Source organism: Phalangium opilio, unplaced genomic scaffold (assembly GCF_054372755.1).
Source record: "Phalangium opilio isolate 3A_F unplaced genomic scaffold, DU_Popi_V2 ptg000002l_1, whole genome shotgun sequence".
NCBI lineage: Eukaryota > Metazoa > Arthropoda > Arachnida > Opiliones > Phalangiidae > Phalangium > Phalangium opilio.
The window spans coordinates 4,868,199-4,893,627 of NW_028324144.1; the positions used below are offsets into that span (position 1 = coordinate 4,868,199).

The following is a 25,429-nucleotide window of genomic DNA, read 5'->3' on the forward strand; positions in this document are numbered from 1 at the left end:
AACCGTTAGGGGGGGGGATGAAACTCCCTATTGGCTAAGTTTTAAACTACGTTTTGATGACGTTGCTGACGGGGACGGCGAAAAATACGTTTCTTTTTACCTCTGTCGCTATGACCCGTCCGTCTCTTCTTTCTACTGAAGGGGGTCCGTCCGGGACTTTGACGCGCGCCCAGATAACTCTGTTCTCCATTCCTACTTCTAAAATTAAATCTATCCCTGATGGAATATATTGTCGATATTTGTGTTTGGCACACTTAAATTAGTCAAAAACAATCTAACCTATTTGTCAGAACAAAATTTCAATCTGTACTTGGCGTTCTAAAATTTATGTTAATTTCATATTTTAACCTATCAAACTATCAGGTGAAGCGGATAAATGCCGCCTTGTTTCAAGGCCTACTTGATGACGTCAAAACGGCGGCTGAACTAACCTTACAACAAGAGTAACGCCAAGTACTTGTCTAAATGTTTTCGATAAACAACCTAATCCCTAAAACACGCGTAAATGTGTCTTTGTTCATGTTCCCTTGGAATACCCGATTCAAAATTATTTGCTCAGTTTGAAAATGTTAACTGTATCATTATATACGTTCTGATCAATTACTTTATCTAATAAAATTAATAATTCTTAATTTCAATATTTAATTCCCTTGCTTAAGAGTCCAATCCCTTTAGTAATCCAAGTTATAACAATATAGGGCTTATAAAGAATGTGGATTGTGGTTCTAATTTTTTGGAACTAAAGCGTGGTCAGTCATAATTGAATGGATAATGCACTTACCTAAGGCCATTGTGAAATCCATCGAGTTGTACACTGAAACAATGATTTATGCGGGAAACGGGTATTACCAGTATACTACTAATTTGCAGCGTAATGAACGAGTAAATCGGCATGCATTAAGCCTCACTGAAACGTAGAAAGTAAAAGTAAAATTAAATACGGATATTACTCAATATACATTCGAAATATAATTTCTTACTAAGCCTCGGCCGAACTTAGCTGCATTTGTAAATTGCAATGCGGCTTGTTTCACTCAGAAAATTAACCGAACACAATAAAAGCGACTCATTTAGTTTCTCGATTTTAACAAATTAAGTGAAGATTAAAATAAATTAAATGCTCCATAACCGCCAAAATCGTAACATAAAAATTATTATCTCCACCTCTTTGTCTAACTGGTAACTGTAAAACACGAAGTTTACGAACGAAACGAACTTCTAAAATCAGTTGCACTAGTCTAGCAGACGCTACAAACCTCTGTTTTATGGGACTGGAAATAAGATTTCGCGAGATTTCTAGAAGATCCCTTACAAGCAGGGCCGGAAATAAGCACAGGACAGTGGACATTGTCCAATAAAATTTTAAAATGTCCCATAATTTTTTTTAAAGCTAAGGGGGTCACTGGACAGTTTGACCAATAAAGCTTCCGAAGTTTTGATAGCTTGACTATGAAGAAGCGACACTATTTTGGCACACTCCAGTCAGAATGTCCTATAAATTTTCCAGTCAAACAGGGGGTCACTGGACACATGTCCAATAAGAAATTTTTCTTATTTCCGGCCCTGCTTACAAGATTATTTAACTTCGTTTCGAAATTAGCTACGAATTTTGAATCTAAATTCTACCAGACATTTCGTAATTTAATCAAAATTTTGATTAGGCCTATAGCCCTCAATACGAAGCTACTAAAACTTACTGAATAAACCGTCTCTTCAATGGAATTTTCAGTGAAAACAAACCGCACACATATTATAGTAATGAAATCCTAATAATGTCCTTTTTCGTTCATCCAGATTTTAGTGTTTATTAGTTCCATGCATCTAATTGTGCAATAGGCCCCTTTAATATTGGCATGCAAATTAAGACAGATCTGTAAGAAATAAGCAAATATTAAATATTTCAAACTTTGGCAAACAATTTATTAGTCGTTTTTTTTTTGTGTTAAGGTTTTAATGTTAGTTGGTTATTACCGAGCGATTGTTAAATATTTTATTTTTTTTCTCTTTTTAATATATCTTACTTCCGTATAACAAAGTTTATACACATCAGGGACATATCCGGAAATTTATTTTTTTCCATAACCGTAGCTTGATGAAAAGTACGTTGATTTGATTTCATTATTTTATATACATTCAAATTGTTCATTCATAAATTCATTTTTTTAACGAGTCCACGAAAGCTCTGTACAAGGACAACACTGACCGTGCTTCATTTATTTTATGTCAACGATGGCTCTCACACGCGTGTCACTTTCACTTGACAAAATGTACTAGAAGAGTTCACGCGATCACATTTATTTTTCACCAATCAGCGGTCGTCGATATGGTTGCAGTCGAAATAAGCGGAGTTATTCTCGTCCGTTTCTTCGATAATGGGCCTTTCTCCGCTGGCCAGCAGGTGAAGAAATGCCAAATGGTCTTCCAAACACACTTAATCGGGCGAGAGAATGGGTCAACCAACAACATTTAACAGCTATTGCGTAGTACGATGATCTCCCGACTAAATAGTTCACCTAATAACGGGATATGGATCGAACCAACGTCTCATCCAAAAGCGAAAAACTTATTATCATCGTACCTACTTATACGAAACTAAGGGCTATTACCACATTTGTTACCAAAGACAAACAGAAATAATTGGAAGTGAGCCAATATGGAAAGGCAACCAAGAAAAACGTATTTATTCCCCCCCCCATCCAGAGGCATGGACAAAGCAATACTGAAGGATCGATGGCAGCACATACAAAGCGACTAAAAAACCAATGTTAAGCTTACTTCCCCCTTTCAGCCCCAAATTGGAGGGGGGGTTATGAAAAATGCCGAGTCAAATCCCGGAAAAAGCTAGCTCAATCTAGACAAAATAAAACGTTACCTACTTCCCTTTTTAGAACGTTGACTCTCCCATATGCCCCCCACTATACGGTTTGCTACTACCTGCCCCTAGAAGGTGAATTAACAAGTATTTTTCAACTTTCTCCCTCTGTCATCGGTCTTTCAGTCAGGGATAAGGGAGGTGAGATGGATTGGAAATGATGATGGGCGACCTGCGGCACCGTATCTCTCCCAGTGTACCTCGCGCACGCCCCTACCCTTCGGTAGGCGATTGCTAAGTGCTGCCGCGTAGCGCCATTTTATATGTACGATAACTAGCTTCTATTTTTAATTTTAAGATAGAGGGAGCGTCCTTTACAATTTCCTCCGGTACGGCCCTACCAAACCGCTGAGGATGCTGGGAGGACTACGGTGCCGTAGGTGGGGGTACAGAGGCAACGCTGTAGGTATGGGGGTTTCCACTCCATTCCTCTCTTCTTCAAGTTTCAGTATTGCTTTGTCCATGCTAGATGAAACCTCACTACGAAGGTATTAAATCTACCCCAGTAACGCACTCTTAGTTATTGCTATTTGCCTCTGTTGTTACTAGACGATGTCGATCTCTGATCGATTTGGGTCCATCACTAATTAATTAGTACCACCAGAAGTATATAATACTTCTCTTCCAGAGAAGTCTACAGCACAAAGCGGGGTAATTGTAACATGATTCTTCCCAATGTTCATCATTTTACATTTGGAGTGCACAAGGTTACTAAACCGAATCACATACGCGACGGTAAATAGTTCCTAGCTCATCATTACTCTATTATATTTGCCAAGGCGCATGCGTTTGTGGATTTTTGTCCCACGTCAAGGCAATCAAGGTTTGTGTCTACTTGATTGCTGAGGATTTAGTACCAACCAAACAGTTATAGAATTCACCCATCGGTGCGATGCCCATTTGAAGTTTGACAAACAAAAAGGGAAGTGAGCCTGGGAAGAACCATGTTACATAACTAAAGTATTAAGAGGACACAGAGTGACATCCTTCTTTTATTATGCCCTTCTGGTACCAACGAGTCCCGTCAAATAAAGTGGAAGGTCAAGGGGTCATAGGAAGGAATTCATATTAGATATACGAGCAACAAAATACGACGATTTTCCAAGGAGAGTTGCAGAAAGACAATGTAGTATATACTACAACCCCCTTAACTTTGTCGATCTCCTTAGAAAGGGTTGTATTTTTACTCTTATATATATATATAAGAAAGGTGAACTGTATGTCGCATATAATATGTACGGATACTCACCGATGTCGTAGAGATCATTAAGGTCTTGGTCGCATTCCGTATCCGAAAGCTCCATGTCCCCGAGTCCTATCTGAGGAGGATAGACGCCATATCTTAGCGCTAAGCCCGATCTCAGTCTGGTTGTGGGGTGGACAGAAAAGGACAACAAGAACATGCGGAGAGACCAAAAGAAGAAGCACAGATTGGCATTCAGCGAGCAAGCGCAATCGAATGTATTTTATCAGAGAGATAGAGAGAGAGAGAGGTTGTGAGAAGAGAGATTGGATTTGGAAGGTATAGAAAGAAGAGAAAGGAAAAAGGAATTCAATTCTCTCGGTGTTAGGTTTTTTTAAAGAAGGAAGGAAATGGCAAACTCTTAGCTTGGTCAGTACAGAGACTTTAAGAAACTGACCGTAAAACGCCCACGAAAAGGTATTGTCTGGCCCAAGAGAAACTTTTCATATTCTTTTATTATTTTCATCAGGAATACACAAAGCTACTAGGAATATTTGTGCCCCCATATATCCCATGCTTATTTCTATGCAGGTTTTGTGGGACGGGATTGAGATCTTACTTTCCGTCAAGCGTCATAAATCGGACGCCATTCTTATTGTGATTTCATTTATTTCGAGGTCGGGTACAAGCTAGGTTCAACACGCAGCGAGATAGATTATTCGTGAGGTAAAATCCTCCAAGATACGTTGAGAAAATGGCTGCGGAAATATTCCTAATAGTTGTATGTATTCCTGTTTTAGTGTAAGGTTTTACACCTTCAAGTAAAAACTTAACTATTGCCTCCTCTAAACTATCAAGGCTCGTGCACGGTTTAATTTTCCATTGCGAGACTTGATATTTTAATTCGCCACTGTTTCCAACTAGCGGTGCCGTTTCTCTGACTCTTTAAGCCCACGAATTCTAACATAACACCTATAGCACAGGCCTTGATGACTTAACGGAATTAAAATTCCGAGCGTTTTCATGTTCAAGTACACGGTTATTTTCTTAAACTCTCTTAAGAAAGTATGCCGCTACATCTATAGGTTAGGGGCACCGATCCGCCTTTGATTGTATTATGCTATATGGAAAGATGACTTAAAGTGCCAACTCTCTATTGAATTGTTAAAAGTTAAAGTGCCGAAGATGAAATAATGGCTATTCGCCAGTTACCAAACGAAGTTCAAAACATTTTTGCAGAAAAACAATTCGAGAACATACCAAGACCCAAACTAGAACTAATGTTCTTACCAAAATATTTTTCCCTTTTAACCATGCTGCGCTTAAGGCTCGATATTTTCGAAGTACTTCTATGAAATTATTATTGGCCTTCGTAAGTTCTCGATTGAGTTACGTGTGCAGAGGACCTCCCAGCAATTTAACGCTAGATTTCTAGAGCTCTCAAAGGTCAAATGGACTTTTTGCCCCATAATGCTTCTGCCTAATTCCAGGAGCAGATGACAAAGGAGTCTCGGACGCTAGCTTCCATAATGTAGAGGGCAATGGGATCCGCGAACGTCACGGTTAGTAACCAAAATCATTACGCCAGTGCCACCACTCGTAGGAAATTTGAGCTTTATTTTCCAACCAATAGCGTGGCTGCAAAGTCTCGAAAGGAGATCTGGGAAATAGCGTCTGGAAACTCTTTTTAAAAATACGTATCGTCTGCTTATAATTAGCCTAGGCTTAACGAGTATTAGAGTTAAAAATGGATTTCAACGGCTTTTTAATCTTTTTGGGACTAAAATTGATAATGAAAAACCCAGCGAGTAACGTATGTACACTATTAAAAAACTAAAATGTGTTTCGGTGCCAATTTTTTCTAAATTTCTTCTTGAATTAAATGATAGCTACAAGAGGTTGGGAAAAGAAATCACTCACGATCTTTTAAAACCCAAAAAGTAAGAGACAGTGATTTCGTTTCCAACCTCTTGTCAATTAATTCAAAAGAAATACGGAATATTTTGGCCCTAAAACACATATATAACATTGTGTTTCGGCATCTTTTAAAACCTTGCTTTTATCTTTTGAAAACCCGACCCCAATCATTCCAGTGGGCACAGATTGTTAATTAAGCCTTGGCTTACCTGGGTTTCTCTGCTAGTTTGGACTTAATTTGACTATTTAGTAGGTTGAAGTCACAAAATGTAGTCATATCTTTTATCTTAATACCAACGGTTACAGCTGTTTGAATAAAGTAATTATATTGTGTATATTTATGTCGCGATCGGATAAGACGAACCTCAGTATCCACCGTTAGCCCGTTATTACAAAAAAAATATTCCCAGCAGACTTTGGTGCCAGATATAGTCCACCAAAAACATCGTCTGCTATAATGTCTGATAGCGCCTCTATGGCAAACGATACCGCTACAGCTGTGACGTACGCGGGTGCCATTGCCCTCTATATTGTGGAAGCTAGCGTCCGAGACTCCTTTGTCATCTGCTCCTGCTAATTCCCATTGCTGAACTTGCTACGTCCAGATATGTTCGGTCATATCAAGAAGTGATATCTAGTTTATTAGGGGGAAGGTATAAATTCGTCACATTTCCAGCTTTGTCTCCAGTCCAAAGGTAGGTCCGGAGTTAATCCCCGCCGCCTCTAAATTACAACCAGCATCTCATTGGTTCTTGAAAACTCTCGTCAGCGCGACGCGGATGACGAAAATTACGTATTTTCCGACTGAGGAGAGGCGAAATAGCCCGGCCTCCTTTTACGTCCCCCCTTGTATTTTGAAAGGAGGACTGGGACTATGGCGCGCGAATACTTAGGTTTCTTATACCTTCTCCCTAATAAACTAGATATCACTTCTTGGTCATAAATTAAAAATATTAGAAAACTTAATAGCCGTTGGGAGCCTTGATTTGCCTCAAATTTATCATTTACTTTAACTGACAACAACAAAGTTTGTATTTATGAAACTGTTTCGCGAACCATTGGCTGTACGACTGAAATGTTGGGACTATTTCTTGGAAACTTACTGGAAATTTATTCCACATATAAAGCAATTTTCGTGAAATAACAAGGTAATCGTTGATAGAAAACGAGTTATGTAATGGGTAGCTAGTAGCCTCAGGGTTCATACGAAATTTCCAAAACCAATTTAATCGATTTTGTCTCAGAAATTATGATTTTCCATAATATATCCCGAGTGTTTCTTCTCCAAATCAATTTGCCTGACAATGCATTGAGTTGTTCGCTCTAAAACAATATCATTGACAATTCCTCGAGTTGCTCGCTCTAGAAACAATTTCTCGAGTTGTTAGCTCTAAAAAATATCCTCGAGTTGTTCGCTCAAAAACAAACAACATCTACTGACAATTCAATGACTTATTCCCTCTAAAACTATTTCATTGGCAATTCCTCGAGTTGCTCGCTCTAAAAAACTACCCTTGACAATTCCTCGAGTTGATAGCTCTAAAAAATATCCTCGAGTTGTTCGCTCCAAAACAAACATCTTCTGACAATTCAATGACTTATTCGCTCTAAAACTATTTCATTGGCAATTCCTTGAGTTGTTAGCTCTAAAACAATATCCCTGACATAACCATGCATATCCTCTCTGTTTCCCAAGTTCGTATGAACCCTGTGGCAACCGAATGAACGCAGATGTCTTAATGGAAAGTGAATTACCAGCAAGAGCTACATATGTACCAACCCTAATCCAACAGTAAAAGACTGCATCGTCTGGATCCCGCTGAAAGTATGAGAAAAGAAGAGAAATCTCTGGTAAAAAAAGAAAAAATCTCTCACCTAGGCTTTTCGGAATAGAGCGGCGCGGACCATCGTTTGTCGGCTTCCCTTCGCGCGTTGTGCGAGGCAGCGTGGGAACTTAAAGGCCTGTGCTCGCTATAATTACAAAGCTTTCCTTCCAATTCGGCTACTAGAAAAAATGGGGGAAAAAAGAAAATGGAGAGAAATATATGAATGAAATAACCTTCCATTCCGTCTGATGATTGCTTTGTCATTTTATCAATTCAATCCATAGCTCTACAACACGAAAATCCTTGATTCTATCTCTAAAAGCAAGTCTCGGCTGTGGTTTAGTTTATACAAATGCCACTAGATGCTGCCAAAATCGAGGGGTGGGGTTGATTGGTCTTCTAAGCTTAGCAAAGGGTAGTTTTAGCTTCGTCCTCGACGTTAACGAGTTCTGATTGGTTCCAGTTTTTGTCAAGGTAAAATTTGTGTGTAAAAGGTAAGCCTGAATGTTAGGGGTGCCACAGGAGCCGATATTTGCTTTATAGGCAAGGTGAAAAGGAAATTTTTATCGATTTTTCTATTAAATTAATTTTAAGGCCAAGCAGCACAGTGAAACATCAAGGAAATACCCTCCTAATTATTTTAAAATTCAAATTAGTTTAATATTTCGTAGATAATTTCAAATATGCTCGATCACGCGTATATTAGACGTGATCGAGTGGGTTATGACAAAAGAAAAAGGACTAACGAGGTGGCGCCATCTAGACACAGCCCTACGAAACTGAAAACTAATTTTCAAACTAAACCCGTGCACGAATCTTTTACGTAGTCGTTAACACGTGTGAACAGCCTTATTAAACGATCAAAGCGACTACACAAACATGAACGTAAGCAGGGATAGATTTAATCTTAGAAGTAGGAATGGAGAACAGAGTAATGTGGGCGCGCGTCAAAGTCCCGGACCCCCTTCAACGGGAAGGGGGTATGAAAGAAGAGGCGGGTCATAGAATCAGATGTAAAAAGGAACTACGTATTTTTCGCCGTCCCCGACAGCAATGTCATCAAAACGTGGTTGGTTTAAGTGAGCCAATAAGGTAACGTAAAATTTTCGTTACGTGTTGGAGGGAGGGGCTCTATTCTGGACTATGAGTCGAACTGAAGTAAGTACTAACCGTTCTCCATTCCTACTTCTAAAATTAAATCTATCCCTGACGTAAGCTTTAGTCTAATCCGAAGGGACCTAATTTCTATCTCAAACTCTAAACTAAAATAGTTCTAGGAAGTTCAGTCACTCCATCACTTGACCTTATGACTCGATCGGAATTCGGAGAGGGGGGGTGTGACTTAATTAACTTCTAACCCCGTTTCTCCTTTTCGAATAAAAGCCGGAATTAAACGTAAAAATACTAAAAATACTTTGGAAAAGTACGTACCGAAGTTGGCTTTGGCTAGAGATACTCCGTTATATCTGGATAAACTAGTTGGACTCAGTTGGTAATTGGAACAGCTGTCTGGCTAGAATTCCCATTTTCAAATATGGTCGAAAGAGGCGAGACATAAAAAAAAGAGAAAAGAGAAAAGTTAAGACGTCAAAAACAGACGGCGTACGTACGCTTTTAAAAGTTTATTTAAAAATAAGACTTAGGCCTAGGCTTAGAAGAAAGAAAAAACAACAACGAAGGAAAGTGTAGGGGGCGACGAAAAGATTGCAAGGAGTGTGAAAATACTTTCGATTTCCTTAGTGCAGTGCATGCCCCAGGCCTTTTAACCAAGTCTATATAAATTTTTATTCCCACAGCATTTTTACCCCGTTTCAAGGAAGAGATCTGAATGAGAGGTTCGTAAACCGAAGTTAAGTAATTATTTTCCTATGGGTAAGATATGTTCTATAAGTTTGTCACTGGTTACAAACTGGAGATTGTCATGAAGTGAATGAGGTAGGTTATAGATTCGGGGTAAAGCGACGCCTGGTGGTGAGACGCTGTCAAAGGCTTAGTAATGCAGACTAAATAGGAAGATGTAAGTCCTGCAAAATTAACCACCGAGTGTAGGACTTCAATTCTCGCGTCGTTCTCGAACTAGCTCTCAGTAAGTCTCTAGTATTACAAGTATAGGTAGTGTAAAATTTCCATGGAAATCTTAAAATCTCCTTCGAAATTTCGTTCAAAATCATAAAATCTCCTTCGAAATTTCGTTCAAAATCATAAAATCTCATTCAAAATCTAAAAATCTCATTCAAAACCTCAAAATCTCACTCTAAATCAGATCATAATGATGACATGAACCTAAAGTTGTATTTAATTAATTAGGCCAATCAGACATCTTACTCCACTTGCCTTCCACTCAACTGAATTCTCCGCCATTTTGAAAGAAACAAGTTGGGAAAACCAAAATATTACCTCTCCGAGTCTAGAAGAGGACTACTTACAAACTTATTTACCCAGATATGGAAATGTTTCTTTCTTTTTTATGAGCAAATAGTGAAGTTAAAATTTATGAAATATTAAAGCAGTATACAAAGCATAGCAAATATACTGTAAATCAGACGATATTTTACATCCAATAAGGATATACTTGTACACATTAAAATCATCCGATGGGGGAAAAACGGGAAATGAAGAGATAAAACTTTGGGGGGATATTACCTTTACGTGTTTGTAAAGGCCCAATTTTCTACTCCTCAACTGTATACCCTCTATGTTCAAAGCCATATTCACAACAGGGTTGCCATGTAAACACTATCCTCTCGTTTCACCTCAACGATTATCTTAGTTTGTCAACATGACTGTTAACGTTACATAACACCAAAGCTAATTTGTGGCCACACACACTGAAGGTAAATGGGCACCATAAAAAGCATGAAAACACGAAGCTATAATCCGATTGCGATCAGACCTTTCTCTGATCTGGGCTGCGTTCAGCAGAGCTCACCAAAAAAGACAGCGGATTTGGAAAACGTTTACCTGTGAGCTCTGTCGTCATAGCTTTTCTCCGGTCATCGGTGTTTTAAAAATGACGCTAGCGCAATAAAGCGTGCAAGGTACCAAGGCTTAACAAAAATTGTATGATAACATATTTTAAGAGATAGATAACAACAACTTTTATAATTAAAATTAGAAACTAACATGTCTCTTAAACTTCTCGCGTGATCAACTTGTTTCACGCTAATTAAATAGCTCTAGTCCCATCATAATCAGCAAGAGCTATTTGTATTAATTCCTCCATGCTTTTTTCGCCAAGCTGAGAACTACGCGTTTTACGTCACGTTATCCAAAAACCCGACTATTTTCCTTGAAGACCGTGCTGGCTCAGCGCTGAGCACCGTGACGTCAAAATTCAATAACAAAATCCCGTTCTGTAGGACACTGCTAACAGCGCTGAGCTCTTCTGAACGCGGCCCAGATTTCCACCATGATTATAAAGTCTAAGCCTAATTATTTAAAAGTGTATTTAACTTTCGGCTCACTCTGAACCGTTAATGTCTCTGTATTACAGAAACGAAAACCAAACCCAAGCGTTTACTTTTTGGTTCGATAGGCCTATTGACAAATAAAAGTTCATTTGACCAATATAGATGCGTTCGTCTTGAAATCACTTTAGAAAAAATTATGCTATAAACAGATGTAGTATAGCTTAAGTAATATATAAACATCGATTTCAAATAATAATAATAAAAAATATTCTTGGCATATCAAAATGAAACAGAGCTTTATAGCTACAAAACCACTAAAGGCATCGAAATTACGAAAAATATTTCCATATATTAATTATACATTATGAGAAAACCAAATATTAAGGTTTTGTAGGATTTTTTTCCACAAAACAAAGCGAACTGCTAACGCGGTGCACTAACGGACGGACACACACAGACTAAAACATAGGCTAATTTTTAACTCTTTCCGTTTTAATTTTGAGTTGAGAAACTAGATTATCTTAAATATTAAAATAAATATAATTAATATTAAATATTTTCTTCGTTAGTTGTTCGCCTTATTGAGCGTTACATCGCGTTGATAAAGAACAATTAGACATTCTTGAGAGACTTGACTAATATTGGCGTTTGAAATGAAGCATACTCCGGTTGCTTTGCCTTACTCAAATAGGTAGTATATAAGGGTGTCGATCTACAGCTAAAAGCAAGAACAACCGCAATTGCGAAAACCTTTGGTTGTGATCCCACCCTAGGGAGGCTAGACGTTTCTCGTAACCCTAGCTGATCGCCGCGAATGTCTTAAACCCAACGATGACGATGGAGTAGAAGCCAGGTGTACAGACTGGTGTCCAAGTGGAATGGACGAAGACCAGAAGATGGTGGTGATTAGAAGCCAGGTGTACAGACTGGTGTCCAAGTGGAATGGACGAAGAGAAGAAGATGGTGGTGATTAGAAGCCAGGTGTACAGACTGGTGTCCAAGTGGAATGGACGAAGACCAGAAGATGGTGGTGATTAGAAGCCAGTATGTACAGACTGGTGTCCAAGTGGAATGGACGAAGACCAGAAGATGGTGGTGATTAGAAGCCAGTATGTACAGACTGGTGTCCAAGTGGAATGGACGAAGACCAGAAGATGGTGGTGATTAGAAGCCAGTACGTACAGACTGGTGTCCAAGTGGAATGGACGAAGACCAGAAGATGGTGGTGATTAGAAGCCAGTATGTACAGACTGGTGTCCAAGTGGAATGGACGAAGACCAGAAGATGGTGGTGATTAGAAGCCAGTATGTACAGACTGGTGTCCGTGTGGGATGGACAAAGATCAGAAGATGGTGGTGTGAGAACTCAAGTAGAGGAGCCATTTCCGTGACTTTTGAAAGCAGTTCGGAAATGGCGAACACGTTTGCTCCGATTTGGAAACTGCGAACGCGGTCACGTGGGGTGTAAGTCAATAACAACAGCCACACACACACACACGTCGAAATTAGAACCTCTCCGTGACATACGTCACTCGGAGAGGTAATGACATACGTCACTCGGAGAGGTAAAAACAGTACTTAAAAGCCACATCTATCTGTCCTCTCCCTAATTCCATGCACTTCCCATTATATCCTTCTATTGACACAAATAACAATATAAAAAACTGTCTAGTTACTAATTTGAACTTTAAGAGCTTTTCATCTTTATTTTATGGAGCCTCTAGAGAAATAGACGAAAAAAAGTTAGTAAATCCTTTAGTTTAGTTGAGTTGGCGCAAAGATTTCATTTCTCGAAACAATCTTTTGGTCGTCCTGGGGCTCTCCTAATATATAAGGTCACGTCACGTAATACCGAACACCCGCTGGCCCCGAGCTAATAGGATGGGACTCGAAATAAGATCTAATTAATCAAAAAAATTCCCAGGTGGCCTCCAAACCCAGATATTTTTCGTCCATAGATTTTTTGAAGGAATATTGACTCTCCTAGTAAGTTAAATTACACCAAGAGTAGATAAAGATACATAGTGTGTGTAGTACAGAATTTACCGCCTGCAACTCACTGGTATTTTATGAAATAGCGCCATAAATTACCGATTTATATCGTACCATAATTTTACAATGAAAATTTACCGTTATAAATTACCAAACAGTTTCCAAATTTTGGCGATCCTAGACTGCCAGAGACTTTAAAAATTAGCCTATATTACTTCCGATTCCAGTATTTCCTCAATTTCCCATACTTTTGCGCTGTTTAAACCACCTAAACTAGGTTTAAAGTCCAAAATTTCAAGGTGAAAAACGAGCTAACATAAATTACTCATATTACCCCGGTTTTCGGTTGGAAATAAGTTTTAGGCACCACCTGGTGGCTGGTTATAGCAACAAGAACTACTATTTACACTTGACTAAGCTAGTAAAAATATTTCCGAAACATTTTTACTAGCTTGCCAAGAGATGGAGGGCTGCACTTAATGATGGCCACCCATTGAAAAGCATGTTGGAAATTTTATAACAGTTATGTGCGGATGGCCCCCAACTATTCCACTTCAGTATCAAACTTCGATCCTTCACCAAGCTTAAACACTGTAATTTTTTCCCGCGCACCAAATTTTTCACGTACTTCCGGAAAAGTTTCATCAAGTTACAGAAAACAAAAACCTAATGATACCGCGTGGAGGAAAACCACTCGAAAATATTTTCTATTCCAAATGCCTGATCACACACTCTGTATTGGTTTATCTGCTCTCGGTAATAAGGAGAAATTCGTACGGCATACTCACTTCTCTGGAGCTACCACCCCTGAGGTGCTGGGGCACGTCGTACACGTGCGGCAATCCTCGGAGACCCGAGTGTCCGAAGGATCTAGGGCTATCTAGGTGGCCCTCGGAATGTTCTCGACCCATCGAAGAAGCGGGAACTTTGGACGAGGCGTATGGAGACGGAAAGTAAACCTGCTCTCTCCCTTGATCGTACGGCTTCTCAATTTCCCCCAAGACGATGGCTTCGCCTTTCGCTCCTCCACTTTCGGCACTTCGAACGCCTAAAAGAGTAAATAACAAGCAAATATCCACTTAGACGCGTTCACACTGAAGTTATTTACTCAAATATTTCAGTTATTTGGATAACCAAGATATTTGACAGTTGGAAATAAAAATATTGGGCACAGGCCGATATGATATCGATATCGGTGACAGGTGGAGCTTAATTTAATGATTTTTACCTATATTAATCAGCACGAGGTTATATTATCGATATGTCGGTTAATAACCGGTAAAATTGGTAGATATATGGTAAAATACGGTTAGGTTATCGGTTATCTCGCCTAGTTCAAATAATAGGTTAAAATCGGTATCCGTTTGAGTTAAACTTCGATATCAATATCGGCATCATTTTCGACATCTGTTAATTTACGAAATGAGCATCGGTATCGACATTGGTTAATTTACGATATGAGCATCGGTATCGACATTGGTTAATTTACGATATGAGCATCGGTATCGGCATTGGTTAATTTACGATATGAGCATCGGTATCGACATTGGTTAATTTACGATATGAGCATCGGTATCGACATTGGTTAATTTACGATATGCATCGGTATCGACATTGGTTAATTTACGATATGAGCATCGGTATCGACATTGGTTGATTTACGATATGAGCATCGGTATCGACATTGGTTAATTTACGATATGAGCATCGGTATCGACATTGGTTAATTTACGATATGAGCATCGGTATCGACATTGGTTAATTTACGATATGAGCATCGGTATCGACATTGGTTAATTTACGATATGAGCATCGGTATCGACATTGGTTAATTTACGATATGAGCATCGGTATCGACATTGGTTAATTTACGATATGAGCATCGGTATCTTTTCCCTGACTTTTCCAGGTTCTCCAGATACTGTGGCAACCCCATGTATAATATGACCACATTTTCACGCAAAATTTTTATCGAGCTATTTAGACGTTAAAGTGTGAACAGAACCACAAATGAGGAAAAGGTCCGAAAGTGGATGAGAAATATTATCTCCCTAAAGTCATTGGAGATACGGAACGTGACGTATTTTGTTAAGCTTTTAGAATTTTATCTTTAACCCGTACCGAACGAATCTAAAGCTCAAACGTGGGAACATTTCTAGTTACAACATTTAATTTCAAATTCGTATATAGCTCCAATCGGCTCCAATCCAATCCTGAAGCTTCCGATTTTTCGATTGGTTTAAAAGGAGCGTGAAGGGTTCAAACAAGTTTATTTTAGTCACTTTTAGAAACTCTTTTGAAACTCACCAAAGCATTTGCGCTGACTTTTAAGTTCAAAAGATACAATTTAACAAATTTTTACTTTGTGTTTTCTAGCAAAATCCGATCTGCTCTCATTGACCAAAGTTTCAACCAATCAAAGATAAAGCTATTGCCCTCGCTCTTATTAGCTTAAATTCGTACTTTGTCTAAACTTTTAGGTCTAATCAAGAAGTGACACCTAGTTTATTTGGGAGAAGGTATAAATTCGCCACATTTCTAGCTTTATCTCCAGTCCAAACGTATAGTAGGTCCGAAGTTAATCCCCGCCGTCTCTAAATTACAACCAGCATTATCTCATTGGTTCTTGAAAACTCACGTCAGCGCGACGCGAATGACGAAAATTACAGTCATATTTTCCGCCTGAGGAGAGGCAGGCGAAATAGCCCGGCCTCCTTTTACGTCCCCCCCCCTTGAATTTTGAAAGGGGAGCTTGGACTATGGCGCGCTAATACTTAGGCATCTTATACCTTCTCCCTAATAAATTAGATATCACTTTTTGGTCTAATATTAAAAATTTCGAAACTACAGATTAAAAAAATAAGAAATAAATGTTTTGGTGAGTTATTTTTTTGAGCGTTTTCGAGAAAATCTAATCTTTCTAAAGGTCAATAAAATCCAACATTAACGATCCATTTAAAATCAATTTCGTTCAAATTAAGAATGACCTGGCTTTTATTAAAACACACTCTAGAGGGTAGGTAAGGTTCAAGTTGTATAAGTGTCTATTTTTTCTCTAAAAGTTAATTTAGAAACCTAACACTTTTTGGGGCCCAAAGTTATGGGACTACCATTTCCTTAACGCAACTCTAACACATAACCGGCTTTCGTTGCTTAACGACAAGCCTAATTTAACACAGTTCATTTGTTACTTCGTCTATAACGGTTCACATCAAGTCGCGATGGCTTCTTCACAACCAACCCTTTTTAATCTAACGAGCCAATATCAAATTTTCCCAAGGAACTAGTTATAGCAGAAGTGAATTATCAAGATACTAGTACTTAGCAAAGGCACACGGCGTTGCCCGTCAGCCCGTCGGGACAATTTTATTTGTTTTAGGGCCGCCTTTTTAAAAGATGGCGGCAATCGAAACCCAAAAGCCATAAAGGTTGTCTGTAGGATTTGGGGAATCAGTGTACTAAATATTAAGGAAATCGGTGGAAATGCACCAACGTTATTCCAAAAAGTGTTTTTAACATTTTTGGCCGCCATTTTTCAAGATGGCGTCGGATTCGAAAATTCTTTCATAGAGCGTTTGTACTATATAAGAGAAAAGTTACTGCAAAATTTCAAAGTTCTAGCTAAAGCGGTTGGGGCTGTGAGTTGATTATCAATCAATCAGTCAGTCATTTACCTAGATACAGACTGCTACCATAGATTATTTTTAAACGAAATATACATTTCTCAAAACATGTTTATATCTATAAGCTCTTCTGCTTTGCCCGGTGTCTGAAAGGGAGTGTCAAGGACAAGAACTATATTTTATAAAATAGTAGTGTTACTATTTAATAGAGTAGTGATTGGGCAATGTCACTTGACTATAAGCCTCCGCGGATAGATTCAACTGAAATACCGATGCCTATTTCCAATGCTACAAAACCCACGCATGCCCAGTAAATCTGAATTTGCTCGAGGAGCCCCGCCTATACATAAAACATTGCATATCCCTTTAATTGATTGTTAACTAGTATAGAGATTCAATTTTACATATACAGTACGATATACAGGATGTTTCTGATAAGGGGATGCACTTTTAATGGATTTTGAGCTCAAAATGTTTTACGACATTTTGCCATCCGGGTCACTGTTTTCGAGTTATGACTCGAGTATTTTACTGATGACCCCTTGATTATAATTGAGAAACTGATTAAGATAATGCTAATTTAAATTAATTGGTGGATGACTAATTAATTAAATAAGCAATCATTGTCTTTCAGTTTCTTAATTAAATTCAAGGGGTCATCCATAAAATACTCCAATCTTAACTTGAAAACAGTGGCCCTTTGGGCAAAATTCATAGAACATTTTCGACTCAAATTCTGCAAAAAGAACATTTCCTTAATTTATGCCAGACTTATCAGAAACACCCTGTATATGGCATTATATACATAAATAATATATCAATATAATAATACAAAATACTATCCCATTTAGGAAGATTATTTCTTTCAAAAATTTCATATTAATTCACTTCATATTATAGAGCATGCACTCGACTCTAGCTAAAATTTTCTTCTTTGTATCGCAACATTAACCCTAACGTCACATCATCAACTAGCACTCCGAAGAGTGCCTAAAGTGGGCGAAAGGCAACAAAAAAAATCGTTATTCGTCGAGAGTAGAGTCGAGCGAACTAAAACGTCAGAAAAAAATACAAGAAAGATGCTTTGGGGAGAAACGAACGAGCGACGTAATCGACATAAGTCTGACGCTGACCCATCACTTAGTAGTAACAAAAGCGGATTATGCTTCACACATAAAGTACGTAAGTCCCACTTTTCCATAGCTTTGACCATGGATTTCATGATATTCCCGAAGTAAAAACTAAGCAGACGAACAAAAAAGCTTTTAACCAATCATGAGCCCCCTAACCATAGATAACCTCTTTAATGCCAGACCAATAGGCGACGGCTATTACTATTTTCTTGCATGGGACCTCGACTCGACCTCGCCGTCGACATAACCGGGAGGCCCGGAAGGCGAATTTGCGGTACCGTTCCGTAGTCGTTATAAAATATTCAACGTTTTAAAGCTCAAGTTTCGAAATGTTTTGAGACATTTACTTAGTCTTCAACTAAATATGATAAGATTTTCTTTAAATTTCAAGAGAAAAATAGCTCTGCGAATAAAATTAGTAGAGATGGGCCGATACCGATACCATATCGGTATCGGTACCGATATTTGGCTTTAACCGATATATCGGTATCGGTTAAAAATGAACCGATATTTCTACCCGATATTTTTTGAAGAAAATAAATACTCAAGACCTAAACTCTGAGACAGCACAGTTTTTCAACTATTTTTGGATAACGTAACTAGTGTCTAAAATGGGTTATTCGTATGATAAGCCAGTTTTATAGTCTCAAGTACCGAAATTGGATCGAGAATCATCTATAGAGATGGGCCGATACCGATACCATATCGGTATCGGTTTGATATCGGTTTAATCGAAGGATCGGGTAAAATATCGGTATCGGTACGTATCGGTTTCCCAAGTATCGGATCATATCGGTATCGGTTTAAACTGGTATCGGCCCATCTCTAAAAATTAGACACGAAAACTACACTAAGCCTTGGCTAGATATCAGCGGCTGAGGCCGAGCGGCGCATCTCGAGCTGCCGGCGGCCGGGCTCGCCGTAACGGCGAGAACAGAAAAATACCTCGTTAAAAAACAGATGCACGGCGTCTTAAATAGGCCAAGCAAAAGCTACCCAGATTGATAGGATCTTCGTGCCATACTCCCAAATAATCTTTCGTATTGTGAATAGTTTTAACTAAAGAATATTTCAGACACTCTACTCAATATTTATACTAGTTCCCTAATTTCAACAGAAAAATAGCTCTGCGAATAATAATAGACTCTAAAACTACACTAGGCCTTGTCTAGGTAACAGCGGTATCCCAATTCCCGAGCCGCCGGCGGCTGAGCTCGCCGTAACCGCGAGAACAGAAAACATTTCTCGTAAAAAACAGATGCACGGTGTCTTAAATAGTCCAAGCAAAAGCTACCCAGATTGATAACATTTTAACGTCTTACTCCCAAATAATCTTTGGTATTGTGAACAATTTTATCTAAAGAATATTTTAGATACCCTACTCAGTCTTTATAGTAGTTCTCGAATTTAGGTACGTGGCAAATCGGTTCTTTAGGCGAAAGGATCCGATGGATCCGAAGGAGCCGCATAACTGAACTATTTCCCTCCGCGTAAGGGGAGGTTCTTTCCTACGAGCTTAGAGAATATCGTGTAGCTCCCCAAGGCACATGTTACGTACTTCATGTGTAAAGCCTAATCGGCTTCTGGTAGTAACTTGTATAGCGTCGTAATCAAAATCATTTTCGGGCCCAAAGGCTGAGCGCTAGACGCGACTTAGGCTCAAGCGTTATCGTGTCTAAGAGCTTCAAAAATAATAACCGAACGAGAGCTTGGACATTTCAACTTGGAATACAACAACTCGCGTCTTGTTTCGAAATCAAGGCAATATTTTCACACCTGGAGTTTTTATTCTATACTAGCAGCTGCAAAGACCGTTGGGACTTGCTTTAATTAGTTTTCGGGCCGCCATTTTTAAAATATCACGATTTTTAATTATTATATACCTAATTATCAATTTCTAAACTTGGCCCGAGATCCCGAATACATCTTTAGTAATTATTTCATTTAGTTGAAATGTCCGAGCCCACGATAAGCGGGGAGGGGGAGTACAATGGGTGGGGCAAATGGAGGGAGGGGGGTTGAAACGTCGGACGATAATGGATTACCTTCGTATATGCTGCTCGGACGTCCACTCTTTTTCCTGCAGACCAGAAAGAAGACGGCGATTCCAACAGCTACCAAGACTAGTAGAACCGACGTCACTGGAACAATGATTGAAAGGCTCCGCAGTTTAGAGTTATCCGGGGAGTCGCTTCCCGTTTTAGGCTCCACCATGCCTGCAGGCCAACCAACCAGGTCCCCCAAAAAAGGAAAAATAAGGACAAAAGACTCTTATACACTCGACAATGAACAAAAAAGAGAAGAGAAGAGCTGAGCAAAATCCAGAGGAAACCAGAGATCTTCAGACCTAAGACCATTAACAACCCCACGGGACTCGCAACGCAATAAGATCCTTGTATTGAAATTTCCGCCTCTAGGAGTTACGGCTGTTTTCGCGACAAGGGTGCCATCAAACGGCAACGGATACAAACTAAAGCAAGTAGTCCACTAAGCCTTGTTAACCATATCGTTAACGTAACGTCACGTATCCAAATACGAACAGAGCGCCATCTGATTACGTTTTCTTAAAGGATGCTTTCGCACTTAGGTAATGGGCACCCTCTTTCGGATGATTTACGAACTTAAAACAGTAACAATACGGTTTCGCAAGGCTAAGTGGACTACTTGCTTTATAGGGTGTACAGAACTTCCGGTTCCGGATATCGCTTTAAAAAAGAAATAAGATCGTCTTCTTCTAAATTGGGACGCCGAGGCCGCAACGGTTTAATGTACAATTATGTTAAAATAGCAAAATAACATATCGCTAAATTAGCTTGATATCTGTTAAAATAATATGTACACGTTAAGATTTTCATTCTCGTCTTCATCGTCGTGATCCGCCATTTTTAAATAGCAAATAGGAACCTGTAAACCGGAAATTCGGTACCCCCTAAAGGTTTCCTGAATATACCCCAAGGGTCGCTAGGATCGCACGTAATAGAAAACCACGAAAAGTAGAAAGCTTGCGTTGCGAGTCCCGGGGGTTGTTAATGATCTTAGTTCAGACCATCTCTTTCGAAACGAACAATTGAGAGGTCACGTGAGTAACGACTCTTTCTCTAGGTCGAATGGGTCGGTACTTCTAACCTATATACAGACTCTACAATTAAAATGCCATCAATTTTTGAAAAAGAAAAGGTCATTTGTCCAAATGTCAAAAAGGGTTAGAACACTTCGAGTCCTTATTAAAAATGTGTTCCATACACATTTTCTCTCCCAGTTTCCAAAATTAACCCTGACGGATGTACGATTGCATTGTGCTAGAGTCGTCCTAAACTGTTATCTTGATTTGTACTTACTAACTTGTAAGAAGGACATTTGTTGAAGTAATGAAGATAGCTCAGATTTTAATTTTTTGTGTGATGCTAGCCAAGGCCAAGAGTAAGTGAATCAACCGAAGCGTTTTTAAGGCAGCTTTTTGACTCAACTAGATCCGTGAACTCGAGTTTAGTGTTGAAAACATTTGTCAGCGTTAGGTAGGCCTATATTTTGTTGACTAATATAGTTCAGTCAAAAAGTTTACTCGTTTGAAAACGCCTAAAGATACTGGAGTATGGAGGTAAATATTTGAAAAAGGTAACGCTAGATGGAGCCACAGAGTAGGTTTTCTGCATTTCTAGCACCATCTAGCCTAGGATTAAATCTATCCATATATGCGTGTATCTCCATATAAAATGCGTAAGCTTGTCTATATAAGGGAGAGAGTGGGTAATTCGTAGTGCTGCGCGAGTACTCGATAAGAGTCGAGTATCGAGCCAAGTACTCTTAATGTCTATTACGCAAGCGAAAAATTAACAGAAAGGGTCGATATGCGAGAAAATAAAACTCTATAAATACTCGAAACAAATTTTATAATTACTTGATACTCGATTCGAGTACTCGAGACTCGGATCGATACTCGATAAGAGAGATTTTTGATACTCGAGACTCGGATCGATACTCGATAAGAGAGATTTTTGATACTCGAGACTCGACCTGAAACCCAAAAATTAAGGCTCGCACAGCCCTAGTACTAATTCGGTCATGTTCCGATAAAAATGGACATGGACAAGTTCTTTCCTTTTGTTTCGTAACGGCCGAGATTTACTGGTGACGAATGCGGGTTTCAGTACACATTATAAGAATGGTACACTTCTTCGATTAATAAACTCTTGATAACAGCAGAAAAAAATTGTCCAATTGAATTTCAAAAGCTTACTCCAGTGGGATATTTTCACTCTTATTTACTGATAATTAAATAAAATTCATAATTATTCATCATAAATATTTTCTTGTCGTCAAATAGTTGAGAAATAATTGCTTCTCAATCAACCCTTTGTTATATTTTTGCATACTGAACGACAATGGGGATATTTTTATATAAAATTCCACACTCCAGGTTGATTTACTGTTGATGGCACAAATACTTAAATATTCACATATAAACCCACGAACTATAGAGGGGTCACGAGATTCAGAATTTAAGGTATAGAAAAATCTCTTATAGAAAGGGAAAATATAAGGGTAGAAAACTTGGTTAAATTCTACACATTTTAAGATTGGATTTTACTATAAAGCAAAGCATGCATGCAGCATTCGAAGTCTGAAAAGGTTTTACGACTTCAACTGGTTCTTCCCATTGCCAAGCTTTTCAACTGAAACCATAGGGAGCCGTAAAGGTTTTATGTCTTGGCGAATAAAATTTTACGAATATGATAAGAATGTATAGAGGAAGGTGGAGAGAGTGTCTGTCTATATAGTTTTAAAGCTTGGTTTTCATTTTCTGCAAAAATAGCCACGTTGTGGCAAATGAAAACTCGGTGAAATAATTTTCCACGTGACATTATTTGCTTTATTATGTTACGGTCGCTAGTCTCGCGAGTGACGGTAAATCTTCGTGTCAGATAATCAGAGTCGTGAAATCACTTTCGAACCCCACGCCTAAGTTTAAAAGCAGCCGCCATTTGTTTATTTCATTCAGTCCCTACAAAATTACTTAGTCATATCAGGAATAGATTTAATTTTAGAAGTAGGAATAGAGAACGGTTAGTATTTACTTCAGTGCGACTCAAAGCCCGGTATAGAGCCCCTCCCTCCAACACGTAACGAAAAGTTTAAATTATCTTATTGACGGGGACGGCGAAAAATTTGTAATTCCTTTTTACCTCTGTCGCTATGACCCGCCTCTTCTTTCAAACGCCCCCCCCCTTCCCTTGGAACTCTGTTCTCCATTCCTACTTCTAAAATTAAACCTATCCCTGGTTTTATCAGCAAATTAACTGCCAAAATACAATTAGACATATAAATAAATAAGCAGCTTTTAAGGCAATGTTTGAGCCCATCTCTTAAGCCTTGGCTAGAAATGGGAGTCGGTAATTAACCAAATACCGCCGTAAATTAATGGTAATTACATTTACAATGCTTCTGTAGCCTCGGCTACACACGACCCTAAATGAAAACGACAACGTATAAACAAAACCGAATTTTGCCTTCAAGCTGCGGGCGAAGTCTGTTTTCTTTTTGGGTGTAGTGAAAACCAAGCTTTTTGGATCATAAATTTTCATCCTAAACACGATATTTCAAAGAGTCTGTACATAGGAGGAGGCGGCGGCAGCCATTGATCTTAATTATATCGGGCTTTGGAGGCCTTTATATAATCCAATATCATTATCAAAACACTTAACTTATAGGCGCTCCTCCGGGTTCTATCTAACATCTTATCTCGCAAAGGCTAGCTACCGCAGCGTGAGCTCCGAAACCCTGCAAGCCTGCCTTCCTTATTAATGCCGGACTACGCCCGCCTTCTATTGTATTTCGGGCCTTGTTTATACTGGGCTTCATTTTGCTCCTGAGCTTCCCTCATCCCTCCTGACTCTCTCTCTATCTCTCTCTTTCCATCTAGTCACAGAGCAAGAGAAGTTTTGCTGCCAGACAACATCTATAGCTATAGCAGAGTGTACAGGGTGTTTCAGATATCTGAGGGGTGTTCTTTAAACGATTTTGACTCATTTTTGAGTCGAAAATGTTCAATGATATTTTGCTGTCCTGCGTGTTACTGTTTTCAAGTTAAGATTGTACGTAGTATTTTAAGGATGATACCTTAAATTTAATCAAGAAACTGAAAGCCAATTCTAATTTAAACACTCCTACCATAACTTAAAACGGTGGCCCGGACCAGAGACCTGCACGGGCCGAGTTTTTCAGGCCCGACCCAAGCCCGGCCCGGTTTTAGAATTTTGATTAAGCCCGAAACCCGGCCCGAGTCCGAGTACATAGTTGGTTTTTCGGCCCGGTCCGGCCCGGCCCGTTACATGCATTAACCAAGCCCGGCCCGGCCCGGCCCGACACATTGAATGAATTGAACAGGCCCGGCCCGGCCCGGCCCGGCCCGTTACACGTAGTTCAGTTGTAATTTTTATATTTTTTTACATAAAATCAATGATTTGAATTCATATTTGCTTTAACGTCGTGTATTATTCATTTCTTTTGATAATTGTTCTTTACATTTGTTCTTTGAAGCTTATACTCATTTAAATAATCTTTCATTTGAACTTTGGATTAAATGAGAATCAAGTTCGGCCCGGCCCGGCCCGGCCCGTTAACTTCCAAAATTTTAAAAGCCCGACCCGGCCCGGCCCGTTAATTTCCAAAATTTTAAAAGCCCGACCCTGCCCGGCCCGATACAATTTTCAAAAGTGGAAAGCCCGGCTCGGCCCGACCCGATCGGGCCGGGCCTCGGGCCGGACCGGGCTTGAGCCCGGCCCGTGCAGGACTCTGGCCCGGACTGCAAAATGTCAAAGAACAACTTAGACTCAAAATCGTCCAAAGAACAACCGACAGACCTTTCAAAAACTCCCTGTATAATCTTTAAAATACCTATTATTGACATTGGAAAAATAATTTCACGTTACCTGTAATCTATGTACAGGTAATTTAAGAGTAATCAGTCCCTGGCAAGCTACTGTGGAATGAGAATCGCCGTTAAGAGATCTACACTAGTAGCCATTTAGTTATACAATAATTCTTGTTCTAATTTTAATTTAATCTATGCAAATGAGCGACACGAAACAGTTTTACTTCACCACATAATGGAATTTCAACTGAGCTCAGTAAAAATTATAAGAAAATAATTATTGTCCACTTTGGTAATCGATTAAAAATAAAGGCTTATGTTTTGATTACTTTTTTCAAAGGTTTTTGAACCTATTAAATCATTTAACTTTAACTTACCCAGCTTGTTTCAAACCTATTAAATCATTTAACTTTAACTAACCCAGCTTGTTTCAAACCTATTAAATCATTTAACTTTAACTAACCCAGCTTGTTTCAAACCTATTAAATCATTTAACTTTAACTAACCCAGCTTGTTTCAAACCTATTAAATCATTTAACTTTAACTAACCCAGCTTGTTTCAAACCTATTAAATCATTTAACTTTAACTAACCCAGCTTGTTT

At 38.9% G+C, this 25,429-nt stretch overlaps 1 protein-coding gene across 8 annotated transcripts in view; it reads right to left on the reverse strand.

The window, feature by feature from the left end:
- Positions 1-1,950: 1,950 nt before the first annotated feature.
- LOC149718426 (cell adhesion molecule Dscam1-like) overlaps positions 1,951-25,429 on the reverse strand; it is a 218,662-nt gene continuing 195,183 nt past the window's right edge. For 2 of the 8 annotated variants that reach the window (XM_089844990.1, XM_089844905.1), the window contains 6 exons: positions 20,001-20,171; positions 13,988-14,247; positions 9,230-9,311; positions 7,848-7,977; positions 4,122-4,237; positions 1,951-2,430 (listed from right to left, as the gene is read on the reverse strand). In XM_089844990.1, coding sequence (XP_089701116.1) covers positions 2,309-2,430; positions 4,122-4,237; positions 7,848-7,977; positions 9,230-9,311; positions 13,988-14,247; positions 20,001-20,171 — 881 coding nt within the window. In that variant the 3' untranslated portion in view covers positions 1,951-2,308. Of the gene's footprint in view, positions 2,514-4,121; positions 4,238-7,847; positions 7,978-9,229; positions 9,312-13,987; positions 14,248-20,000; positions 20,172-25,429 lie in introns of those variants that run through there. The other 6 variants (XM_089844914.1, XM_089844943.1, XR_016370326.1 and 3 more) reach the window with 6 other exon arrangements.